This window comes from Chanos chanos, chromosome 1, assembly GCF_902362185.1.
Source record: "Chanos chanos chromosome 1, fChaCha1.1, whole genome shotgun sequence".
NCBI classification, from domain to species: domain Eukaryota; kingdom Metazoa; phylum Chordata; class Actinopteri; order Gonorynchiformes; family Chanidae; genus Chanos; species Chanos chanos.
The window spans coordinates 55,657,376-55,683,318 of record NC_044495.1 but is presented as its reverse complement, the minus strand read 5'-3'; the positions used below and the strand labels follow the sequence as shown (position 1 = coordinate 55,683,318).

General features: G+C 42.6%; 2 protein-coding genes across 2 annotated transcripts; one reads left to right on the top strand and one right to left on the bottom strand.

Annotated features, from left to right (window-relative positions):
- Positions 1-683: 683 nt before the first annotated feature.
- Positions 684-15,011, bottom strand: kdm2ba (lysine (K)-specific demethylase 2Ba). Its single transcript, XM_030774978.1, has 10 exons — positions 14,795-15,011; positions 7,319-7,582; positions 6,714-6,857; positions 5,587-5,672; positions 4,387-4,693; positions 3,294-4,216; positions 2,846-3,009; positions 2,344-2,505; positions 1,954-2,172; positions 684-1,458 (listed from the first exon to the last, which is right to left on the bottom strand). The coding sequence occupies exons 1-10, from the start codon at positions 14,849-14,851 to the stop codon at positions 1,277-1,279; spliced, it is 2,508 nt and encodes an 835-aa protein (XP_030630838.1). The 5' UTR covers positions 14,852-15,011; the 3' UTR covers positions 684-1,276.
- A 2,389-nt stretch (positions 15,012-17,400) lies between these two features.
- On the top strand, positions 17,401-20,279 carry orai1a (ORAI calcium release-activated calcium modulator 1a). Its single transcript, XM_030783187.1, has 2 exons — positions 17,401-17,644; positions 19,523-20,279. Exons 1-2 carry the CDS (start codon positions 17,531-17,533, stop codon positions 20,117-20,119), a joined length of 711 nt encoding a protein of 236 aa, XP_030639047.1. The 5' UTR covers positions 17,401-17,530; the 3' UTR covers positions 20,120-20,279.
- Positions 20,280-25,943: the final 5,664 nt, after the last annotated feature.

Below are 25,943 nucleotides of genomic sequence, written 5' to 3'. Positions count from 1 at the left end.
AAAAAACGACCAAATCTTATGTTTTGACTTATAAATACAGGGAGAGGCTCCCCCTCCTGGAAAAAAAGGAATATCTGTAAGATTTTATTCAATATTTTAACCAACACACCAGAGTTCACAAATTCGTGACTTATCGGGGCACCGATCAACAGAATTAGGAGTGCTTTGGCGATACTTATTTCTTTGCTATACTGTTGAGTACTCCTCTTTGGAGGTTGGCCTAGTGCTGCTTTGAACCAATCATCTTCAGCGCTGATCTGGGATCTGCTAAATATGACTCAGGGTTTTTTTTTTTTTGTTTGTTTGAAAACTGTGTAGTATGAAACACCATGGGAAAAATATGGCACCTGTTTTTAAACAGACTTTTGCAAAAACAAACAGCACATCTGTGGTATAACACTTTAGCTCAGAGATTAAAATAGCAGGTACATGAGTATATCTGTTTAGGTCAAGATTTTGACTGGAAAACAACAACAACAACAACAACAACAACAACAACAACGACAACAAAATAAGAGGAAAAAAAAAACAAAAAAACCAGGAACCAAAATGATGCAACCAATACTGCGGACAGAGAGATAGGAACATTTCGACAAAGAATATCAATTCAATTTTCCATTACATTACGAAAGAAAACATCAAACATGTAACCAAGACTGACTCAAAATATTACACATTTTCTTTTGTTTTGTTTTGTTTTTGTACAAAATATGTTTTGGAGGGTTCGTATTTCACAAAAGAACAACAGCTCGGTATCCTCTCTCTCAAAAAGTGGAGCATTAGCCTCTGGCAGCTACTACAGCATCTCACAGCTGCCGAGTTTTTTTTACCGCTAGAAAATCGAATGTCTGCCAAAAGCCGACAGCCAGAGAAATGCAGTTACATGTGTTCATGTGTATCTGTGTGTGTAAATGTGTGTGTGTGTGTGTTTAAATGTGTGTTTGCGTGTCCTTTTCTTCCACGTCTCACGCGGCACACCTTTCCTAGCTGCACTGTAATCTCGTAATGTAATCCTCTAGCAAAGACACACCGTTTTCCAACAAAGAGAGAGTACTGTCCGTATGAACCCCAAGCCCGACCGGAAGCATCAGGATGGGTTTGTATGTGCTCTGTCTGTCTCCGTCGACAGTCTCTCTGACTCTTTGGGTAGCAGAGGAAGTGTTAACACCCATCCGCTTCTCGAGCGCGCTTGATACACGGTATCATTCGATTTTTTTTTGTTTTTCTTTAAACTCTCCGGATCGCGTCGGTCGTCAGACTTGGCGGACCTTTGGGACTAACTGAGTTTCTCCAGCAGTTTGTCCTCTCGCAGGCCGAACGGAACGCTGACGGACATTTCGGCGATGAAGCGCTCGCACGCTTGCCTGCTCACCTGCTTGCAGAACCGCAGGTCGATTCGACAGATGCTCCCACAACGTTTAAAGTAAGTCAAGGACTGGTCGGTCACCCTGTTACACACTGGAATAAGGACGAAATGGAAATGTGAGGGTAGGCAAATAAGATTTAAATGGAAATGTCATTTTTGTATGAGTAAAACTGAGCAAGAATATGAAAAATTTCTCAGACGTTGATTAATGAAAGGGGAAATATTAACAACAGGAAAAAAAAAATAACTGAAAGGTCCAGGAACAGCTGTGAGGTTTTAAATATTAAAATATCATTATCTGGAGAGCCCAGTCAGCATTTTGAACATTTTAGTGTGAAGATTTCGTCTAAATGTACTTGGCCGTCCGGAAACTGAATGAGAAGATGAATGTGACACATTTAATAATGAGTATTAATAAAGCTCATATCAACTTGGTTATATTTGGTTGTATGGTTCATTAGTAGCTGAAAGCTGTTATTAGACTAACATCCAGGATAGAGAGGACATATGACTGCTTCTCGTTACAGTCACCATTTTGAAAGGAGGTAACGTTTGCGTGTACAGGTTTTGGCAGAGGCTGAATTTACCCGAGAGGTTGACGTCAGTGAGCGAATCTCTCGTGGTGGTCCCAGCGGCGGTGAGCAGGTTGACCGACTGGTCGTTGATGTGGTTGCAGTAGCTGAGGTCCAGCCGGGCCAGCAGGGGCATGTTCTTAATGATCAGACGCAGGGAGCTGTCCGTAACGTCCAGACCCGCCAGACGCAAGTCTACCACGTTCCGCAGCTTACTGCGCGTGTCCATCTGACCTGAGAGGAAAGACACGACGGCATAAGTGCACGCCGTACTGACAGAACCGATTCGTTGACCGTTGCGAAAGTTGTGTGTGTGTGTGTGTGTGTGTGTGTGTGAGAGTGTGTGTGTGTAATGTGTGTGTGTGTAATGTGGGTGTGTGTGTGTGTGTGTGTGTGTGTATGTACCTGGTCTGTTGTCGGTGGGAGGTGAGAGCAGGTCTCTCATCTGGGGATCTTTGAGGCCTTCGACCCACTGCAGGTCCAGCGTGCGTAGCAGAGGACAGCTGGATGTACAGAGAGCAGAAACAGCCACCCAAGAACAGCCAGACAGTAACAACACCCGCAGACCTGTGTGAAAGAAAAAGAAAACAAAACAAAAAAAAAAGTGACCTCTGTGAAACAACTTCAGCAGCACCTTTAGATCTGTGTGAAAAGCTTGTCGGAGGGTGGGAAACACTTGGAACGCATAAGCACGAGTTTGTCTTACTATACTTAAGGGGACTTTCCTCTGATTTCCACCTAACTGTAAACTCTAACCATAACGAAGAAACATGTTTGCACTTTTTTTTTGTTTCGACAAGCAGCGTGTAAACAAAATGCAGAATGTTCCCACAAAGCAGGTTTTTCACGTATGCGTTAAATCATACAGGAACGCCCTCATGAAGTCTGTGAAACCTAATGCACACACCTGGTAGCCTGTTGATAAGCCAGCTGAGCTGTTTCTTGGAGATGTTGGTCCAACTGAGGTCCAGAGTGACTGGTTGTCTGCGGATGATTCCGCTTAGCATCAGAGGAGTGATGGACTTACAGCGACTTAGGTCTATTCGTGTCCATAACCGTTTATCGCAGCACCTACAGACACACACACACACACACACACACACACACACACACACACACACAGGTTTAGAGTGATTAATCTTCTGTTTTTGATGAAAGAATATTGGATTGTTCTGTTTACTTAAACATTGACCCTGACCCTGCGCAACCAACAGAGTTTCTGTGCAACTAACCAATCTCCGTAAAGCGGTTGACTACACGATGCTTCACAAAGCTCTTAAGAAATGAGCACAGTTACCATCAACAGTGGTCCATGCCCTCAGAATGAATAAGACAGGGATCAGTGAGTCTCTTACCAGCGGTTCCACGTCCGACAGACGCGCATGCAAATGCACAGTTCGCGGTGCGTCAGATGACTGAAGATGGCCATCCAAGCTTCACGCTGGGCTACGTGGTTGCGGCCGTCAGCCAGGGGGAGTCTGTCTGGTGGGGGGCAGATCGGGGGCGGTCGGATTACGTGACGCTCCATCTGGACGCATTTGGGTGGGGAGCGGGTGGGAGGTGGTCGTATGGCGGGGGAGCTCCGGTTAAAACCCAGCGGCGTGATTTGGGGCGGGTAAAAATGGCGCAGCTCCCATGCAGTCCCGTTCATCTCGCGCGCTCGGAGGTGTGGCCTCTCCCCGCCCCCTCCGCCCAGCTCTACCCCTCCGCCTCCGCCTCCCCCGGCGCCCACTCCCGTACCGTTCCGGAAGCTTCTCTTGGGCTCCTCGTTTTCGCTGTCGTCTGGCTCGCTCTTGAGAGGCTGCTGGTTCTCATTGGCCAGCGAATGTTCCGTGCGCTGGATCTCCAGGTTGAGCTGCTTGCTGAGCTCCGAGCTGAGCTGACGATTAGGGAGTTTACGGCGCCGCTTCGCCCGGGCACGGGGCGTCCTCTCCTGAGTCTCGCTCCCTTCGCTGCTTGGTCCCGCCCTGGGGGAGCTACAACGGGAAGCGTCGCTCTCCAACGACAGGGGCGTCTTCAGAGCCGGGCTCCTTTCCTCTCTTCGGCTATCTCTCTCCTCTTCTTCTTCCTCTTCTTCTCCACCCTCCTCGTCTTTCTCCTCCTCTACTTCCTCTTTCCCTATTCTGCCTGACAGCCCTTCTTTTACGGGACGGCGATCCACCCGTTCTCTCTCGTCCTCTTCCGCCTCTTCCTCTCGGTCAGAATGTTCCTCTTCGTCTTCAGTTTTTACTTGGGTGAGTTTGGGAATCACAGGTTCCTCAGATCTCCAGGGTTTCTTCTGTTGGGAGAACATTGAGAACATTATTAAAACAACCAGAACTTTGAGAAGAAAACCTACAGCTTTACCCCAGCTTCACCGGTTGTGTGCATTCGTGCATGGATTTTGCATTTGATTCTCTGTTTGTGCTCGTTTGCAAGGCGTCTGCGAAAAATATATACCGCTGTTACCTTCTTCTTAGCGCTTGTGTCCTCCTCCTCTTCATCATCATCGAACAGCTTCTTCTTCTTCCTTAGGAAGTTAGGTATCTCTGACCGGGGTCGTGGCAGGCCGCTGGGGGTGAGGAGCGGGGGCAGTCGGGCGGGGAGATCCTCGGATTTGAGTCTGGGCGTTTCTTCTCGTTCGCTCCTCTTCTTGGCGGCGGAGGCCTGGTCGCTCTCCTCCTTCCCGTCACGGCTCGCTTTCTGCTCCCTCAGCAGCGAGCCCGGTAGGTTGGACGCGTACTTAAACCCTGGACCTCGTTTTTGCTTACAGGCCAAAAGGGCGGGAAGAACATGGAAGAGACAACTTTATACCTCACACTTAACCCGGCAGGAACCTAGCGCTGAACTGTCGATGCTGAGTCGACACAATCAATAGGATTCTTCTGAAGTTACAAACTAGAGCTTTCAAACCCATTATTCTGGACTTCCCTGCTCTCGGCCATTTAGTTAAGGCTAATCAATTCAACCCGTCAATATCAGATATGAGCATCCTGCATATCATCTTAGATACAGAACTACTACGTACTCATGCACATGTGTAACGCTCTGAGAGTTATGCACTAGCGCCTCAACTGCAAGCATAGCATAAACGACCGTAATCTTTACATTATCTTTTCAGATCGTGAAAGAAAGTTTTCGATATGAGTGTTTAGGAATGACTGTGCCGTTTACAGCGATTTAACGGCATTGATCTTAGGCAAGAGTTGTTAGTGCCAGTTTGATCTGAGAGAACAGAATGTTTGGCATCTGATCACATGATGCCAATGAGTAACAGGAAGTAAAAGTGCATGATAAAAATACAGAGAGTTCCACACTACTTGCCACAACAGGAACTAAACATTTAAACTTGTGTGTAGTAGAACATATAACTGTTGTGTCTTTGGTAACACTTTAACGCACTTTAAAGTAAAGTTGAGAATGCACAAAGGACGACTGCAATTCTGCTAATTGTTACACTGCAGACCTAACTTAGTTTCAGAAGGAATAATTTGGATAAAATGATATAACAGCAGATAGAAAGTAAGTCTAAGTTAATCTTTACATATGCATTTTTTAGTCGAAGTTTACAGACAAAAAATATCACTATGATGTAACCTGCACTCGTGCTGTGCAACTCACATTTAACCTGAACATACACAGAGACTGACTATTCCTCTGATACTCACTTTTCCAGTTTTCCCAGCGTAGTTGCATTTAGGACATTCCCAGCAGTTGGGAAGCTCGTCGTTTACAACTCCTGCTGCATCTTTTACCTGCGTGAGATTGAGTGATCACGAGAAAGAGAGAGAGAGAGAAACAAAAGGAGGAAAATGAGGGAAGAGAGGGAGGTGTTTGAGCCGTGTGCTGAGCTGTGACATATTACCACAAGCCAGAGCAAAAGGGAACTAAAAATGTGAATGCTGTTACAACCCCACCCACTCACTCACACACACACACACACACACACACACACACACACACACACACACACACACACACACTCTGTCACATAACCGTGCATTTGCGCGTGCGCACGCACATACACACAGACACACACCTACCCACATACCAGGATAAATACATCAAATAACCACCTGTACACCAACCATCACCCACAACAAAAGATTAAAAAAGTTTCTAAAAAAAGTCTCCTTACATACAAGTTTAGATACACCTGATGTGAGTGCTTTGTTCTCAGCTTACACAGAGTCACGGTATAGGGCACCAATGACTTGCTTTGCATGTTGTTTTTGCATGTGGAACATCATGACAGAACATCGAGATGGGGAATTCTTTCTCTTTCTTTTTTTTTTTTTTCGGTTCGCTAAATGTAGGTCCAACAGAGTGTGTCTCTGTTTGAAAATATACCGAGTGCACTCCAACAGCAATGAGAGACTACCTCTTTATCTACAATCAACAGGAAAACCACAAACACCGAGACAAACCAACAGACTCTTAAAATATTTCTGTGTCACTGTGGACTTGGTCTCACGATTAATGCGTTTCTGTCTAGGCTTAAAGCTGCCTTCATGAATGAATGCAGACTGAACTTTGCATTACTTTCTTTGACCGGCTTTGAAGGTTTTCCTTTTTCGGGAGTACGAGTATCATTGCTCAACAAAAACCCACAAATGCAAATGCCACAAGAGAAATGTAAATGAATGCTCAAGATAGCATATAAACAATGTAAATAAAGTTTGACTCCAACATATCTCTTTGAAGACTTTTACTGGGTTTAGTATTAATGTGACTGACATTCACATAGGACAGGTAGATGGGGGTTACATTTTAAACACGGCTTTTGAATATCCGACCTTGAGGCAGTTGGGATGGACGATCTCGTTACAAATGGAGCATTCCATGAGCATGGCATTAAACTTCTCCTCCTCGTCCTCCTGCGTGTCCTCCTTACCAGCCTCTCCACACACCACACACACCGCTGTGTGGGGTAAGACAGGCTGCAAGGAGATCGAGACACATTGATATGCAAATGCATTATCACTCTGCTGTTTTTTTGATACCAACAAAACCATGAAAGAGGAGCCCAAATCTAGCTCTGGAGAGCCGGACACCTGCTGATTTTCATATCCACCAGACACGGAGCTCTCTTATTTGCTGAGTCTATGCACATGTTTTCCAGGTAAGAAAAAAAAGTGAATCTCTAACAAAAACGGGGTGAAAGTAAAAAGCATTGGGACTTTGGCCCTCTAGGACTGCATTTGATCACCTTTGAACACTAATAAGCATATAATGTCCTCTATAAATAAGTAAACAACTAAACAACTCAACACATAATGTACAACAAATCCTACAAGATTGAGCAGTAAGCAGCGAGTAGTGAAAGTTGCTCTGTCCATGGTAAATCCCCCCCCCCCCCCTTCCCCCCCCCCCCTTCCCCCCGGTTGTCCGAGACTCTTACCGCAATGCACTGTCTCATGATGCAGGACTGCTTCATGCGGCCAGGCCCTCCGAACTTCTTCATATCCTTGCAGAAATGACATTCTCCGCACTCCGTCCGCACGCACGCCTCGCATTTACGGCACCGCGTGCGCCTGCGACGGGCCCCCGACGAACTGCGGTTGGACGGAAGCTTGACGGCTGTCGCCGCGGACGACGTGGTCGCCGCTGCCGACGCTGCCGCCGCCGCCGCCATCTTGGGCTTCGGCCGGTTGGGTGGCCGTTGCTGTGACATGGAGAGGGAGGGGAAGAGAGAGAGGTCAGCCCAAGTTAGTCAAAATATGCCCTGCTTTTACCGAGTATTGTTTTCCAGAGCACTGGGAGAAAAGTGTTATGCCACCGATTATGTAATTCTGAATCATCTCTTCCTACTTCACATCTGACCTGACCGAAAAAAAACAAGAAAACAACAGAGTTAAAAAAGAAAGAAAGAAAAAAAATTAGGAAATGTACTAACTCAGAGCAGGTCAAGGGGGTAATTTTCCTTGCACACTTTGAGTCATAAATACATAGTTACACTTATGCTTACGGGTCTGTGGCTTCGTGGTTTGTCTGAGAGAGCTAAGTAAACACCACATTCCACGACTAAGAAGAGAGAGGGGAGAGTAAATGAGTAATAGAAAGAGAAAGCAAGAGAACAACAGCAAGAAAGAGAGAGAGAGAGAGCGAGAGAGGGAATTAAATTAAGACAATAAATAACAAAAAAGACAAAGAGAAAAAAAAAATTCTCCAAAACATCATTTCTGACAAATCGCAAACTCGGACAAGGAGCGAATCATCATTGCCCAGTGCCCTGTTTTAAACACAATGACCTTTGAGGCGTTAGACTCAAGTGCAAGACTGCCACCCAGTGACAAAAATGATTAGAACGTGTTTGTCTGTCCGACACGCTCACCAAACCAACGTAGTCCGTTGAAAATGCCTGAGTTTGATCGTTTCTTCGCTTGTTTTGTTGAGTAAAAAATCAGCTTGAATCTCCAAATTCGGTGATGTACATTCCTCTTTGCTGAGCTAGCGCGTGGTGCCAGTGATTCACCCGCTTAATGATGAAGAGGGGAACACGGACTTACCCTCGCTTTGCTCTCCACTGAGCGGTGTGTTAGTAAATTAGCGTGTTTAGTTGTAAAAGATGACACATTTCCTGACTGTACCTGATCTTGACTACAAGGCAGAACACTCAGTACAGTGCTTACCCGTCTAATTTAATGTTGAGGGACTGTCCAAAAAAAAAAAAAAAAACCCTCTCTTTTCCCCTCCTGGTTCTTCCATTTAATTCATTGAGTTTATGAAACCCTAGACTTCCTTATATGAGAGTAATTAGCACCTGTTCTGCTACCTTGGGCTACTTCAGATTTGTCTGCATGTGTACTGAATAGCTCTGTTTTCATATGGACCCAAACTTGAATGTAAAGCGTGCCTATATTTACTATCAGTACTCTTGTTTTTAAAAGATAAATAAAAAAACAAACAAAACAAAAATGCAAGCAGTAGGACATTGATGAAAATTGCAACTTTTGCCTTCAACTCCTTCATCACCTTCAAGATCTTCCTCTTCCTCATCATCAAGCACATACACCGTTATAACTATAAGCTTTAACCACCGTCACCATCTTCATCCTCCTCCTCCTCTTCCTCATCATCTATTTTCTAAAGCTGAGAGATCCAGTGATGTATCATATAACATTGCAGTGCAGCACTGGCAACCTGGGATGTCTGTCTTTCTGCAGCAAGTGTTACCATGGCAACACATCAGCCCCCAGCACCAAGTGTGTGAATGTGAATTATGGCAGCTGTTCTGGTTTTAATTGAAGAGGAGGGAGAGCGGTGGTCGACTATAGCTTTTGATGTCGCTTGTGTGTTCATGATTTGATTTCCTACAGTGCAAATTTCTTCTCCTTCTTCTTCTTTTTTCTTTCTTTTTTTTTGTGTAAATTTGAAGCTTCTGATCTTCGTTATCCAATCATATCGCGCTATCCCCGGGCCACTGTGAGGACATATGTAATAACACAACATGCTCTTGGTCTCGCTCCTTGGCTTGGTCCCAATACAGAGCTTCCTAATCTTTTTTTTTTTTTTCCCCCTCATGTTAGCATTTCTGAAAGCCCCGAGGTTGGAGCAGCTTTGGAGATATCAGTAAATTATGTATATTTTCCTCCCTCCCAAACAAAAATCACATCCCGTAAGAGACCGCATTAGACTCTCAAGAACAAAAAAAAAAAAAAATTCTCAGGAGGAGGTCCGTGACCGGGCTGTTGGAGCAGGTAGAATAACTAAAAGGAGAACTCACGGGGAAAGCGGAGAGGAGAGTCCAGCGCAGAGACATTCCTGCGCTAACACAATCAACCTCGCCTTAATCACCCCTGTTTTGGCTCAGAGGGAAAAAAAAACTGAGATTCAGCTGGCTCTAATAAAGAGTCTCTGTCTTTCCTTCTCTCTTGGCCTCTCCCATAATCATAATAATGTGTTTCGAGATACCAGAATCGGGCATTGATAATGAAGAAAGCTGAAGCATAGTGTAGCATTAAAAAAACCAAAACAAAACAACAGAAGTACTAGAAATTGTAGTGCCACAAAGCAACAACAGAGCATTGATGCTGGAGTTAGCTCTTTAAATAGCACACAATCAAGAGGCAAAAACAAAGAACAGAGAGAAACATCAGCAAACCCTGACAACTTATCAAACCACATCCACATGCACTGCAAAATACAGAGCGGTCGACTTGACTGCAGCGACACTCTCTCGACCCCGAGCCCCCCCCCCCCCCCCCCCCCCCCCTTGAAAAACGTAACCTAATACCGAAGTAATGCATTTCAGCACAAGAGACGGTTGCATCACCATCGGATCAGCGTGCATGTGTCCGTCAAAGCGCCAGCGGGCTCACGACCACAGACACTCGCTCCACAGCTGTCCGGATCCCCCCGCGTGTGCGTGTGCGTGTGCGTGTCTAAGATGCCGTACGGTTGTAACCGGGCAAAATGTGATAAATAAAGACGCCACAGCCTTAAGATCTGGGTCACAAACGCTTTTGGGTATTCAGATGGTTTCACAACATGTATGTGCTGGAGATGACAAAGCCTGCAGCCTTCCAAGAACCAAATCTGGAGTGAATCCAAATCGTGTTCCGTGAGGTGCTAAAGCGATGATACGACGTTTCACATTATATGTGGTGTGCTTGTGTGAACAGGTTCTGTTTCATCAGTCCAGTGTGCACAGGGATGACTAACTGTAAGGCAATGTACAATCTCAACAAACAAAAAAAAAAAAAAACCCAGATCACCATGCAAATATGGTGCTCATCAGATCACATTCGTTCAGTGGTCTTACGTAATATTCCTTCAGGAACACTAGACAGCTTAAAATAAGAACTAGGGAAAAAAGGGAAAGCAAAGGCAGCTAAAGCTGTTTTTCTACCTCAAGAGCAGTTAATTAGAAAATAGAGATTGTGGAGAGAGAGAGAGAGAGAGAGAGAGAGAGAGAGAACAAGCAAGTGAAAGAGAGAAGGAAAGAGAGAGAGAGAAAGAGAGAGAGAGAGAGAGAGAGAAGCTTTAGGGGAAAAACAAAAGAGCCAGAGCTGCATCTCATGTGATTCATAATCTGCGACTCAATAACTTTCCGTCTTTGAACAAAAAAAAAAAACCAGCGCCGTGGTCTTGCCCTCTCATTCTCATATCTCTGCAGATTCCACAGACGTGATGTCACTTGGCAAAGCTTATTATTACTGCCACCTGTTTCTTATAAAAGAAATTAACACAAGTCAAAACCATCAACGTGATTGGACGTTCTGGAGGGCTATCGTTGGATGTACGGAGTACAAATACATCGGCAAATTAATTCCAGTTACCACGACTACTCGCTGCGGTGATGTCAGTAGCTGTCTTCCTATTCAATAGAATTATTTCAGTGTTAGATATTTCAGACCGCAGACATATGTCCTGTCAGTCTGTTTACAAGGGGAGATTTAGGCTATCTTCGCTTTGATCAACAACTTCACAGCAACAGTGCGGTAGGTCTGCAGAAGAGAGAGATGAGAGCAATGTGCACACACACACACAGACACAAACACACACACACACACAGACACATACATGCATAGCTCTACTGTACATCACTGAGCATGCTCAAAGCAGTGCTGTAAACAGTGCCATCATTAAAATAACGTTGCGCTAACACACACAAACACAGGCACGCACAAGACACACACACACACACCCCCAAACCCATGCGCCTACACACAGGTGTGCGTGAACACAAACACACAGGCACGCACACACACGTGCACACACAGGCATGCACACACACACACGTGTGCAGACACATGCACACACACACGTGTGCACACACATGCACACACACACACACACACACACACACACACACATTACTGAACAATCTGTGTATTGTCTGAGATCAGTCCTGCTGCAGGTTCAGCTCCATTCTGAAGATGACTGTGCAAGACCTGAACAAAACTGTCATCAAAGGGTGAAAATATGACTTTTGTCACAAAACACAGGCTACCGTGATCACTCTAACTATTTCTAAAACCGCCAAAACATCCTAGTCTTTCAACCCACTCAGAAAACATTTAGGCCTTGAAACTTACAGTAAAGCCTGCACTAATCTAAATGTATTATGGTCAGTGAATTAAGCTGACTGGGTCATGTCTTCTGCCTTATGACACAACAGGTACTGGTAAATCCCCCATGACAGAAACCCATATAAACACTCACACCACAGACATTTTCAACCAGACTGACTCAGTCATGGGATGTTCAGATCAACAGTGTTCAGTACTGAGCACCAGCAGAGTGTTTCGCTGAGACTTATAGAACAAACTGTGTCTGCTTCACAACTAGGAGGTCCGTCTTCAAAGAAAAGAACACAGGATACAGGAAAATCCATGGCTTTTCCGCTTTGGGATTGGAGTAACATATTTTACTGTGGCTCCAAGCAGGAACATGATGATTTCTCTGTCTCTTATGTAATTTGTTCTGCAATGAAGACTTCACGACACGTCGCTAACTATCGCATCAACGTTTTAATCCCACAATCAAATAAAACGGCAAACTTCATGTTCATATAAATGCTTAATGGAGCGGTCGTAAGCATTATGTTTTGTGCGCTTTTGTTTTTTTTTAAACAGTTTTCCTGTTTTATTGTCATTGGAATAAAGTGCTACATTCCAATGTGCACACACCGAGGCCAACTGAAAAAAAGAAGAAGAAAAAGAAAAAAAAAAAGAACTACTTCTCCCAAAAAACCAACACAAATAAACTTTTAACAAACCAGCAGTTTCCCACAAATCTGTACACTCATGCATCAGGATTTCATACACAGAGAAAAAAGGCCTGTTAGCATTCTGACACACACAGACACACACACACACACACAGACACAGACACACACACACACATGCAGACACACACGTGGGTGTCATATATAGCCATTACGATCCCACAGGATGGAGAGTTTTCTTGTCCATTGTGTTTTGAAACTGCTGGTTATTTGTTATAGTAAGAGCAGTAGCTCTGAACCTAAACTCAGTCTTTGTTACATCTATGACTCAGGGTCCACAGCCAGTGAGAAGCTGATAAATGACTGCTTGACTCATTGCACAATATACAGCACAGGAATGAAAACCTACAAACCTACTCAACAGCAAGTAAACAAATGAACCAGCACTGGATTGAAAGTATGCGTTTGCGCTTGTGTGTCACACCATACGTTAAACATGTTTACAACCAGACCGGCTAAGACGTAAGTTCTGAAGGCTACGTCTTAGACGGTGGAGCGACCGCTTGAGTTAAGAAAAAGGATAAAAAACCAAACAAACAAACAAAAAAAACCCCCAAATCAAAGCAGACGTGGAAAGAGCTCCAGGGTCCAAGGCAGATTTATTGGGACTCCTAGGCTCCAGCACAAGCACCCAGGGAAGGGAGCAGTGACACGGGTAGGCCTGCGGGCTGCCTCCCCGGCCTGGGTGCCTGACTGACTGACTGACTGACTGACTGGCAGGCTGGAGGACTTGGGAAAAGCCAGACCCTCTTATTGTTCCCCTGCTTTCTCTCTCCCCTCCCCCATCCAACAAGCACCACACATGTCTGTCTTAAAGATACAGCACAGTTACCACAGGGAGAAATGCCAAACTGTGGTTTGACATTCACCCACACACACACACACACACACGCACACGCACGCATACACACGTTTGTGCCCCATGCGAATGAATACCTAGATATTACCAAAGAGAGATAACACTGTTTCAGTCCAAACAGGTGTGTTATTCTTACTGTGGAGATAGCGTGGACATGCAGATTAGTTTTTAACGGATTCTTATTCACCTACCAGGAAACACCTGAACGACCAGATCTTCTTGATACCTTTGTTACGGTGAGAACTCTGGTTTTTGCAAGCACTGAAACTCAGGCTCAAAGAGTATAACCCAAAGTGACCAGCATCTTTGACAGCAGCACAAATGTCACGTCTATCTCATGAGCCTGTGTGTGAGTGTAACACCATCATTCTTTGATTATATTTCATTAGCTTCCTCTGGGAATTAATTACGGGCTTTGCATGGTATATGAAAAGCGCAAAACTGAACAAGTGTACTGTGTTGAGATAAAAGGACAGAAATTAAATCTTGTTTGTACGAGTTTCTCTCTCTCTTTCATTCTGTCTCTCAGTTTCTGCAAAACCTGCCCTACACGCAAATAAACAAATTTCCCATAAAGAATAAAACAACCTCAAACTTCCCCGTCTCTATCCAGCTCTCCTTGGAATGTGAGTTTACCGTTCTCCAAACCAAAATTGAAACTGGCTCCAAACCGAAAACACTCTCCCTGTCATCTCTGAACTCTGTCCTTGCAAATGTTTGTCAGAGGTGTGAGAAGCATTAGAATGATAACAGAAAGCAGTCAAAGCAGCAAACGCCTACATGGAGGCAGGTACGAGGAAACATGCGTCTCTCTCTCTCTCTCTCTCTTTCACTGGAGCAGAAACAGTTACGTTGACAATGGTAAACTCAACGGCCATTCAAAGTCCAATTACAGTAAGACCTTACAAAATAACAAAGAAGCTATCATAATCCCTCTCTCTGTCTCTGCCTCTCTCTCTTTTAAATATAAAGATTGGTTTCCTCTCTGTAGCCTTGAAAGCTACACAAGTAGTATTGTTTCCATTTTCCTCTACTTTAACAGGCCAAACCTCAGCCAAACCCAGAGCATTACCACGGAGCAAACAGTGAGTGAGTGAGTGAGAGAGAGAGAGAGAGAGAGAGGGAGAGAAAGGGAAGAAGAAGAATTAAGGAGTGGAAGGATAAACAAACAGATAGACAGAGACACAGACAATTTTCTAGTTGAAGAAGCATGGCGGTAGAGAGGGAAACATGAGAGGGTGTGTGTGTGTGTGTGTGTGTAAGAGAGAGAGTGTGTGAGTGCTGACCTGTTCGGCTGTGTCCGAATCGTAATCCTCATCGTCGGCGCTCAGTGACATAGCCATGGCTGCCTTCTCTCATAGCGAGTCCCTCAAACAGACCACTGACATAGCTACAGCCCCCGATCTGCACTGCTTTCTCTCTCGTTCTCTCTCGTTCCTATCTTCTGTTTTTTCTTGCGTCTGTTCTCTCTAAACCCCTTCCTCTTTCGTCCTCCCTTTCCCTTCCTTTCTTCCTTTCTTTCTCTCTCTCTCTCTCTCTCTCTCTTTCTCTCAAATAAGCAGCTGCACAGACACACAGCAAGCTGCTGTCTCATGCATATGCGCCTGGAAAGGAAGGTTGGGGGGGAGAAGGGGACTTCAGCTCAGCCAATCAGCAGCCAGCTGGCGTCCGGTTACAGGGTTGTCTACAATAGGTGCTCATTGTGCTGAGGGTCTGGGGGGAGAGAGAGAGAGAGAGAGAGAGAGAGAGAGAGAGAGGGAAAAGGAGGGGTGAGGAGGAAGGGTAGAGGGAAGAGGCTAACCCACAAAGCACCTCTGACATTAGGATTTCTTCCCTGCCGAGAAGGGCAAGCCTTGCTCTAGGTGTGATTGAGAGTGCCTGCCTTGGTTTTATCTCCACGCGAACCCAGGAAGTGAGTCGGGAGTCGAAGATCGATTGCTCTTGCCTGGCCTGCTTTTCAGCTTTGCTTTTTTTTTTTTTTTTTGTCCCACTCATCTAACAGGTTGCACACAACAGTGTTTTAGGGACTGGGGACATCCCTCTAGGCCCTTAACATTTGAATAACAATGGTCGAATATGTCTGGTTTAGATGTCCATCTGTCTCCTACTGAAGGGATTTAGCCTAATATAGACAAGTTATAAATCCTTTCATGACATACATAAAGGAAATGTTTTAAATATTGAATCCCTGCCCTCGCACTGAGGACAAACAGTTTGACTGTTGAATCTAATAGTAACTACGTCACAAAGTAGCAATTAGAAAACCCTTAGACTGATTGTTTGTACTAGTTCTGGTCAGTTAAAAAAAAAAAAAAAAGGCAGATGAAGGGAATAAGTTTACATAAAAGAATGATCTTTGAGCTCTCTAAAATAACAGACTCTGCTCTGTGTACACATTACTGTGTCATCAGTGTTTATTATGTGATTTATTTAAGAAATTATCCAAGATAAACAAAGAAAACACAAAACCATATCCATACATTAAGATCAGCGTGGGTAGTCTTGCAGGAGGACAGAACTGTTTGTGGATTTTTCTCCAACCCTACACGGACACATCTTGTTTAACTAATCAAGGTCTTGAAGAGCCATGGAATATTAGATTCAGGTGTGTTGGATGGAAACTGGAACATAAACCTGCAGGAGAACAGCCTTCCAGAGGGAAAACTGCCTGGATAGGGTTTGGGTGGACACAAAGGTAGCCAACACAGCTTGAAATCATACCAGCTGGCAGCCAGCGATGGAAGACCTACAACTCACATCTGTCTCTTTCTGTCACAAACACTGTCAGGTCTGCTCACAGAGGTTTGTATATGTGTGTGTGTGTGCGCGCGTCTGTCTCTTAGCTAGCGCTAGTCTATCAGTTCTAGCGTGTCAAATCTAAAACAAATCCTTGTTAGCCAAAATGCCTCTGTACCTGACAGTTGCTTGCCAGAACTTGCATTGGTCCCACTTTATTTTTGAACCATCTTCTTAAAATAAAAAGAGAGAGCAAACATAAGAAGGAAAGAAAGAACAGAAATTATTCATGCTTTTAGTGACTGGAAACTTACAACTTTGTATCATCTTGTGGCAGTCTCTTAACCCACATATACACCGTTAAGACTACAGCCAAACTGTGTCGGTGTATTCAGTGACGTAACATGGAGAGAGCACTCTTCAGGGTTATAACAAATAACCAAGGTAACTATTATTGTCTGCCCATAAGATGATAGATACGAGGCACACTCCCTCTCTCTCTAACCTTGCGATCCCTCTTGTTTGTGTGCCTTTGAGGGAGGGAGGGAGAAAGAGAGAACTACATAAGCAAATTCTCGCTACATAATACATAGCAGTACGTGAGGAGGGGTCTCCTACTTTGGGTTCGCATCTATTCCTCACATTAACATCGACTGACCTCACAATCTTTAGTGAAGACTTCACTGGTAGTAATAATAGTTGCATACCTTAACAACAGCAAAATCGAGAAGAATTTAATAGTTTTCAAGGAGAACATTGGTCAGACTCTGACCAGTGTGCAGTCTACAGGATAGACTGCGCTGCTATCAAGAAAACATCAAGCTGTCAAAAATCAACCGTCGTATTACAACCCAGTGGACACTGAGCAGTCTTTGAGGCCATCGAATAAACAAAAACTGTTAAACGAAAGGTCTCAAAATAGCACATGTGATTTTCAGGAGTTTTACATACATACACCATCTTCTCCATCCAGATGAACAAAGTCATTAGAAAAAATGGGAGGCATAAATATTGCCGTGTTTGACCACAACAACTGATGGCGCTACTCTTTAACCGCTTTGCATTGTGGGCGTTTTTTAAGAGGGTTAAGTGGCAGAGGGGACTTTGATTTACACTTAACTTGAGCCTCTTTGCTGAACAGAGGTTAGAATGTCAGAGCAAGTTTTACCTATTCACATTGCAGATCATTGTTAATCAAGTGACCTGTGCAGAAGATAAAGTGTTTGAAGTGTTGAGCCGATTTGGTGAAGTAACTTACGGGAATAGTTCTCTGGAGTTCTAGCGAAATGAGTTTGAACGAGCACTCGCTTCAAGCTCTGTCATGGAGAAAACTTTACTTGAGTCGAGCGAAGTTGAAGGCAACTAGTAGGACTTCAGCCCTTCTATCTGGTTTTGCAATGGTAAGTCACTAACTTAATCTGAAAAGAGCTCGGACAGTATGAGCAGTTAGCATGTTTTCCCCTGTGTTCAGCTTAATCAACTTGGCTTCGCTCTTGTAGAGTGACGCATGAAATGGCATTGCTCAAGATGTGCAAGCGACACCTGTCACGCTCATAATCAGTCGATTAGCAATCAGCGAACGTTTCACTTTAAAGTAGTAGTATCTGTCCATAGTTAGACCTCGACGGCTCCGACGAACAGACATTTAAATATTAGCAGCCTTGGATCGCATATTTGCTACTTATCAGAGCGACAAATTTCCCTACTATAGCGGGCCCAGCAGAGTCTAAAACAGGAAACTGGTTGTAAATGATAAAAGTGTTTGTTGCACATAATTCACTCTCATTTTTAACTGTCAGAAGTCGCCTGAAAGTGATGTATTTGAAGAGCATTTGGCGCATTTTAAAATCCATTATAGATAAAGCTGGCAACTGTGTTGTCAGTTGTGCGGTCATCTCTAACTTATTTGAATAAGTCTTTCATTTACAACTAGGGAGAGAGAGAAAAAAAGCGCTTATATGAAGTCTTATTCATCGTTGGTGACCGACGAATTACTGAATGCCCTTTCTCTTTGCACTCATAAATGAGTGGATTAGATCACTGTCTAAGGAAATGCTGGGTGTTGCATTTTGTGCAAGGCAGAGACGATCAGGGAAGGAAATGAATGTTCTCTACAGACTCCCCCACACATTTTAAAGACGCAATGTTTTTGTCCAGTGAAACCATATCTTAATCTCGTTCCATTTAAAATCTTAATTATTTTTGTTCGGAACATGTAGACCATTCATTAATGTGAAGGAAATGTTTAAGGGAGACTTTTGTTAATAGTTAGCCAACAATAGTTGACCTATTATTTACATTTTGGGGCAATTCCAATGAATATCGTCCTCACTATGTTGCGTTGAAGTACGAGTTACCTGTATACTAGTACAGTTACTTGTGTCTGACAGGCATTTAACACATTTGCATTTGCGAAGGCGTTGGCAAGTCATTTCCATTGTTCGCATACATGCTGTACAACCCGTTGGGCTTATTTCACCTCGTGAGACCTGGTCTCTCATAAAGATATGAGGATGTCTACAAGAGTTTCGTTATTTTTTTTTGGTTCAAGTAATAATAAAGTCGATGACAAAGTGAAGTTCGGCAGACAGCCTTGGTACTGTCATCAACGAACAATCTGAAAACCCTATCTGAGATTTTGCCAGTGAACATACAGCTGCAGGAACTGCTGTGCTGAGCCCCCACCCAGCTACATCTGCAACAGTTTGCTCAATCTGAAATGAGATCATTAACATTTTGATTCATTTTGTTCTGATGTTAAGTCGTGGAAATCGATGTGTGTGTGTGTACTTCTTTGAAATGTCTTTAGACACAATGACTCACTTATCATATCCAGCTTTTGCTTTGTCAGCGTTGTCTTCAAACAAGTCTATTACACTGCCACATAATTGTTCACAACTGCAAATGCTTTTAAGGATCTGATTTTCTCCTCTTTATCTTTATTGCCTTGTTATGTCTCTCAGAGTTTTCTTGTGTAATTTGTAAGACCCATACATGGCATTTCTACAACGGTCACAGTTTTACAGGGACGAATAAACTGGCAAAAGTTTGTTGAAATGTCTTTTGCTGTTACAGTTGCATCATTTCCTTCCTGCCCTCCTTTCCCTCTGTCTCTTACTTGTTGAATGTGCCATCTTAAATCCAGTGTGTGATATCACACACTGGATTTAAGGACACCCTCATTAATGTCTGCAAACCTCAGTAGACTTTTACTCTGTAAACCCCAAGTGTGCAAATGACATTTTAGCTCTGAAATGATCATTGGTGTTGATGTTCAGGTGGCGATGGTGGAGGCCCAGTTGGAACCAGATTTTGAATATCCTTCCGGCCTGCTCATAGCCTTCAGTGCCTGCACCACGGTTCTGGTTGCCGTCCACTTGTTTGCGCTGATGATCAGCACGTGCATCCTCCCCAACCTGGAGGCCGTCAGCAACGTCCACAACCTCAACTCCGTCAGAGAGTCGCCGCACGAGCGAATGCACCGCTACATCGAGCTAGCCTGGGCCTTCTCCACCGTCATCGGCACGCTCCTCTTTGTAGCGGAGGTCCTGCTGATCTGCTGGGTGAAATTCCTGCCCCTGAAGAAGCAGAAGCCGACCCACGCGACGGAAACCCCGCCCTCATCCACGCCGGAGCCTCCGCGGTACAGCCCCGGCGAAGAGGCGATCATCGCTTCCTTCGCCATCATGATCCCGTTCGGCCTGGTGTTCATCATGTTCGCCGTCCACTTTTACCGATCGCTCGTGAGTCACAAGACGGACCGTCAGTTTCGGGAGTTGGAAGAGCTGTCCAACATCACGCATCAGCTGGACCACAGGGGAGAAGGCTCCAACATGCAGCCTTCCTCTGCTCACTCCGCTACGCTAAACCTTTGATCTTCCGTTAGGCTGTCTTCTCAGATCATCTTTAGGTACGTTTACACCTTTTAGCCAAAAACACCCGACCTTGCTCGGTTCAGCCTCCCTAAACTTTTTCTGCTCGCCGCAAAAACGGACGTGTCTCGAAACAGCACTCGTCAAAACCACACCACACTTGCCACTGTGCATCTCTCAGCAGTTCTGAGCCTGGAGCCTTTCATCGTGTTTCTTTTGGAATGTTCTGCACTCTCTCCTTAGTTTTAAATCTGTTCACTCTGGCTACTATCCAGAGAGACACTTTTTTTTTGTTTTTTTTTTTTTAAATTCTGATTTAAGGTTTTATTTTATGTAGACTTTTGTCGTAGGACTTTTCTATTCTTTTATTTTTTTTTATTTTTTTATTTTTTTTTTACTTAACCCAGAGCTACTTTTGCATTTCACAAATCCACAGGTAGAATAAAGCTAAAAGCACACACCTCTTCTTAACACTTTTTTCCCTTTATTTCTTCTTCTTCCTTTTTTTTTTTTTTTAAAGCACACAATTAGTCTGTTTTCGTTCGGGTTTCTTGTGTAAACAACACAACTGTTTTCTGTGCCCGGAACTTAACCTGTGGAGGAAAACTGAAGGTGATAATTCAAGGCTTTCCTTTTCTTACTTGAACAAAGTAAGTAAAAAGTGTGTTTTTTTTGAGGTTGACAGGAAAGCGTTTTACGTCTTAGTGTCTGAATATGTTATTTATTTTGTCTAGTTTTTCCTCTCTTTTTTTTTGCATGCTTAGATTTTTGAAGACATACTATATTAAAAAAAAAAACTATACTCATTTTTGAAGATAATATTCAGGAAATGATATAAAAGGTTTTAAGCTTGTTGTACTATTTATTTATTATAAATACATTAAAAGTGAAAATGAGAGTCATGATAAAATGACAGGAAATTAGGGGTCAAATTTTTGTGACGTTGTCATCATCGCTCACTTTCTTGCTTAAAAAAACAAACAAAAAATCTTGGAGATAAAGGAAAATGCATATCCGTTTACCTCACTGTTTTACAACTTCCTAACATCAGAATGCGCCAAGATAATCTTTCAACTGTGGAATATGGGAGGAAAATCATCAGTTCTGTGTAAGTTGTTCAGTTATTCTAAATATATAAATATGCCAGTATATGGCTTTGCCCATAGACTCTGAGTTGCAATAGTAGGTCTATGACTCACGTAATTATGTTGTTTGGAAAATCAGAAACCAAGGTGTGATGTTAACATCATATCTTTGAGCCAGATGGTGAAATGTGCTTGCCTTTCATGTTTTCTCTCAGGCCTGTTACTTTGACCTGACAGCTGTTACGCAATGTCGTCTGAATTCATCTTCTGTGGATGTGTAAATTACTGTACAGTGATGCTTGGGTGTGGATGTGTGTTTAAAATGTGAATGTGATCAAAATGCACACTCTTTTTGTTTTTTTTTGTCGTTTTGTCTTTATGATGTGTGGATATATATTTAGCATGTTTAATGTTTTAAAAACACAGCATATTTATCAGAACACAGTGCACTGGTCACAAACCCTTTAAAGTCTGGAGCTGGTCGATTGTCTCCAGATTTGTAATAGTGCCACAGATTAAGTAAGTGCCAAAATTTTGTACATTTTTTTTTTTTCTTTCTAATGAATTTTAAGGGAGTCATTGTGAAATTTAGAGAACTCACTGATATTATAAAGATTAGTTCAAGAATGAATGATCTCGCACTCTCAGAAACAAATGAATTTCATAGAAACAAAATTACATAGAGGCAAATAAATTGCATTGAAATGTTTTCACATAAAACAACTTTTTTTCTCTTCAATAAAATGTATGTTTTTTTTTTTTAGTTTTGTTTTTTTTTTTGGGTTTGTCAGGGCACAGTGAACAATATTATTCATGACTTGCCAAGCAAATGGAGCATTTGCCAGTTAATTTGTGTTATGTCTATACTGTGTTTGTATGTTGTTTATTTTTTTTAATCTTTCTGAACTGGCATGATAAAATATTTTTCAGAGTCCTTACCCTCTGATTCATTGAGTCTCTGTGTGTGTGTGTGTGTGTGTGTGTGTGTGTGTGTGTGTGTACGAGAGTATGCAGACATGTATGATGTGTGTTATCACTTCTTCAGCAGTCATTCCATATTTACACTAGACAGTTATTCTCAGTCTGTTACTCTATCATCAGGTGACACCAAGGAATAATGAATTGTTATTCCAAACTGAATACTATTTAAAGCCATACCGGGGGGGGGGGCGCCGCCTGCCATTTAATGATCAATAAAATAGACAGTACAGACCCAGTTCTCCTGTGTTGTTCATGATGGAGATGAACGAAATCTGGAGTTAAGCTTGTTTGACATGCTCAGTTAGATGCAGAAGAGGTCAGGTCTAATGTGATGTGGCTTCAGTAGCTAGTCCAGTGGGCTGATTCTGAAGAACCTTCGGTGCTGTTTTGCGTCCTGCTCATAAGAGCACACCATGGAAAAAAAAAAAAAAACTCAATCCCTAAGTCGAAAGCGTCATTTTCATGTTAATTGCGTTGCGTACTGCTCATGCAGATGAAAGCATGCGGTATATCACTCCCCTCAGGCAAAACCTCTCTTCTGCATTCATGCCGGTTCATGTTTAGCTGTAAATAATCTCCTACTGCACCCATTTTAACCAGGTGCTGCTCTTTGGGCTTACTCAGCAAGAGATTTATCAAGGTTGTTTCCCTGCTGAATTTCTTTTTTTTTTTTTCTTTTTTTCTTTTTTTTTTACAGGAAGTGTAAAAGGCTGCAAAAATGACACTCAAAACTTATTTATCAGTCACTGTCATCCTGGTTACATGTCCTGACCAGTTGTATTCTTTTTTTTCTGAGAGAGAAGTAAATACAAGTTATTTTGACTATCAATCAAAGGCTATTTATAATATATATATGTACATGTAAACTGGATGGGGGAGTTTTGCTCAAATTATGTATTTTCTTGAATGGCGTTCCAAAGGTTTCTGTCAAAAGTTGCCTCTACCACTGATCCATAACAGACATATAAGAATAATCTCGATTAGAAGAATAAGAACAGTAGCAATTTTCACTTAGATCAACCATTCATTTCTATAGGCTCTCCTAACCTCTGAATGCAAAAAGGGGGGGGGGGGGGGGGGTGAGGGACAAGCAGAATAGTGTTAGTCTTCTCTCATACTGAACATTTATATTAGTCATTGACTTAACAGCAGGAACTTTTTCCAGTTCTGACATGTAAAGTGTTTCAGTAACTAAGGATTATATCTTAGTGCCCCCTATTGGTAAAATAGAGCAATTTATGTGAATGCCCAACAAATTCTGTGTCGAAATTAGTGCGAAATGCGAAAACTTGCATCTCACATTCACATGTCCATACAGTAATGTGAAAACTTGCGTTTCACATTCACACGGTTTCTCAGACATAATTTTGACGTTCGCGCATGCGCTCGCGTGCACACGCACACACTTAGATTAACAATACATGGTCACAGTTTGAAAAACCTTAAAACTGTTTTATTATACTTTGTGTCCCCTGGAAAATAATCTTTAAAACGAGACTTACTCGTGAGACTTTAAAAAAAAATCCCGTCAAACACTGTATCCGTGTAAAATGTTTTGCAGCTTCAGCTGATTTTTGTGTCTATGACATATCATATGGCATGTCAGAGTGCAGGTAAAAGCCAAAATTAAGGCATAAAAATACAGAGCAAGACCAGTTGTTTTTGTTTTAGCTGCCACGGTTACAGGAAGTGATGTCAGTGTGCTGAAAACTTTCTGACATATTGCAAGGTACAGTGTCAGATGTCATGTTCTTACTCAGACAAACACGTTTTGTTTGTTTATTTGTTTTTGGCAGCATTTATTATCTAGTTCACATTATCTGCATTTTTTTTTATATCTAGTACACAGACACATGTCCTAAAAATGATTTAAAAATAGTACCAAAAAATGTGCGCTGGTCACATTAACAACGTACATCAGTGTAAGTTCATTTGAAATGAAATGCTCCAATGAACCTTTTCAGTTCACTGACAGACACAACCTGAGTGTAACATTGAGACAAAATAGTTCGCAGCAGGATAGCATGAAAATCTGAAGTTAAAATTGGTCTGAAATGTAGGATAAATATACGCAGTTAAAATTTTATTTCTAAAAATATAAATCAACAATTTTCAGTCGCTTGTTCAATAACTACATCTCTTTCCTTATAATGGGCATCAATGGAGCGAAAACAGAGACAGCTAAACCAACGCAACATAAGACAATACAATTCCACACGAAACCAAGGCCAAAAGCATTTATACAGAACTTAACAAGACTAAACATGACACAGGTGAGGGTAATGATTAGGTTAAGAGGTGAACTAAGGGCACCAGGAAATAACAGATCTTAATCAAAACTAGCCACTAGTGAGGGAGAGAGAGGACCAGGGCGTGACACCAAAAGTGATCCAAAAGTGAATTTTTGAAACCAGTCGTCTGTCACCGCCGATGGAAATCAGCCGTGAAGCCACCAAACAGGAAGTAAAGGCATATCTCAGCAATGCTTCGAGGTGCTGACACCAAAATTGGTATATGGACTCAGGACACCTTCCTGAGGATGTACAAAAAAAAAGTGTCGTTTCACCACCAGGGGGTGTTGTAATACGCAAAAACAACATTTTGCCTTGTCAGTGTTGATGTGGTTCTATTAACAAAAGTGATTCTTGTGTCAAGTCAATTGACATAAAACGTGCTATCAGTGCTTACAGCCACGCTTTTAACGTGATCAGATCAAGTTGCCATGGCGACTCGGCCCTGCTGGACTGCTTGGCCCCCTCATCACTGCTCGCAGCTATGTTTATTAACATTTTCTAAAATAATCCTCTGCAGGATTATCTGAAGAGAGTTGTTCATGAAAAGAGTCCCAGAAACGTCAATGAGCTGAAATTATTTTTAGAGGAGGAGTGGTCCAAAAGCCCTCCTAACTGTTGTGCACGTTTAATCATCAGCGTCAAGAAATGGTTGTTGGAGGTTATTGCTGCTAAACGAGGTTGTACCAGTTACTAAATATGAGAGTTCACATACTCTTGTTCAACCTTGACTTTGAATGTTTTGTATTTGGTGTTGACAAATATAATTGTCAGTGTGTTATTAGCTGAAACAAATTCTGTTTGTCTGCTATTGCAACTCAGTTGAAGATCAGAAGTAAAATGCAATCAATATATGTATGTATATTGTGCGCATTTTTCTGTGCTACTTATGAAAGAAATCTAGGTAATTCCTAATTATACACAAAGGTTTTTTTTTTTTTTTGTTTTTTGTTTTTTTGCAACTCCACAAGGCTTGCCCCATGCGTCCCCCCCCCCCCCCCTTCAGGCCCTTAAAGTGAACTGCTCTGAAATGATATCTGAAATAGGTAAACTGTTCTGTGTGACATTACTCAACAAACAGAACAGTACAGAAATAGAAACAGAGCAGAAAAGAGTGGGAAGGAATGATAGACACGGGAGTGGAATGTTTTGGAGTATTCTTAAAACATTCTCTGTTGAAAAATGGAATTTACTTGGAATGACAAAAGTACACTTTACAAAAAAAAACCCCAAAACAACAAAAACAAAGAAAACCCTCCCCCAAAAAAGCAAAAAAACAAAGACAAACAGATGAACATACAAAAAACAAAACAGAACAAAAAACAACAACAACAACAACAACAAAACCCCCCCCAAACAAACACCCCCCCTCCCCCATTGTAAAGATATTGTTTGTTGATTTTATCGCAGATCCCAGTTTGAAAGGTAAAGGTTGGATATAACGATTCTTATAAAAATTCAGCCCGTTTA

Bases quoted from the DNA above. Each gene is read 5' to 3' on its own strand.
- kdm2ba (XM_030774978.1), bottom strand. From the start codon at position 14,851: ATGGCTATGTCACTGAGCGCCGACGATGAGGATTACGATTCGGACACA. The intron at 6,858-7,318 runs GTAAGAGTCTCG...ATCTCCTTGCAG, and splicing joins TCATGAGACAGTGCATTGCG to CCTGTCTTACCCCACACAGC. The intron at 2,506-2,845 runs GTGTGTGCATTA...TCTTTCACACAG, and splicing joins GCTTATCAACAGGCTACCAG to GTCTGCGGGTGTTGTTACTG.
- orai1a (XM_030783187.1), top strand. From the start codon at position 17,531: ATGAGTTTGAACGAGCACTCGCTTCAAGCTCTGTCATGGAGAAAACTT. The intron at 17,645-19,522 runs GTAAGTCACTAA...GTTGATGTTCAG, and splicing joins TTCTATCTGGTTTTGCAATG to GTGGCGATGGTGGAGGCCCA.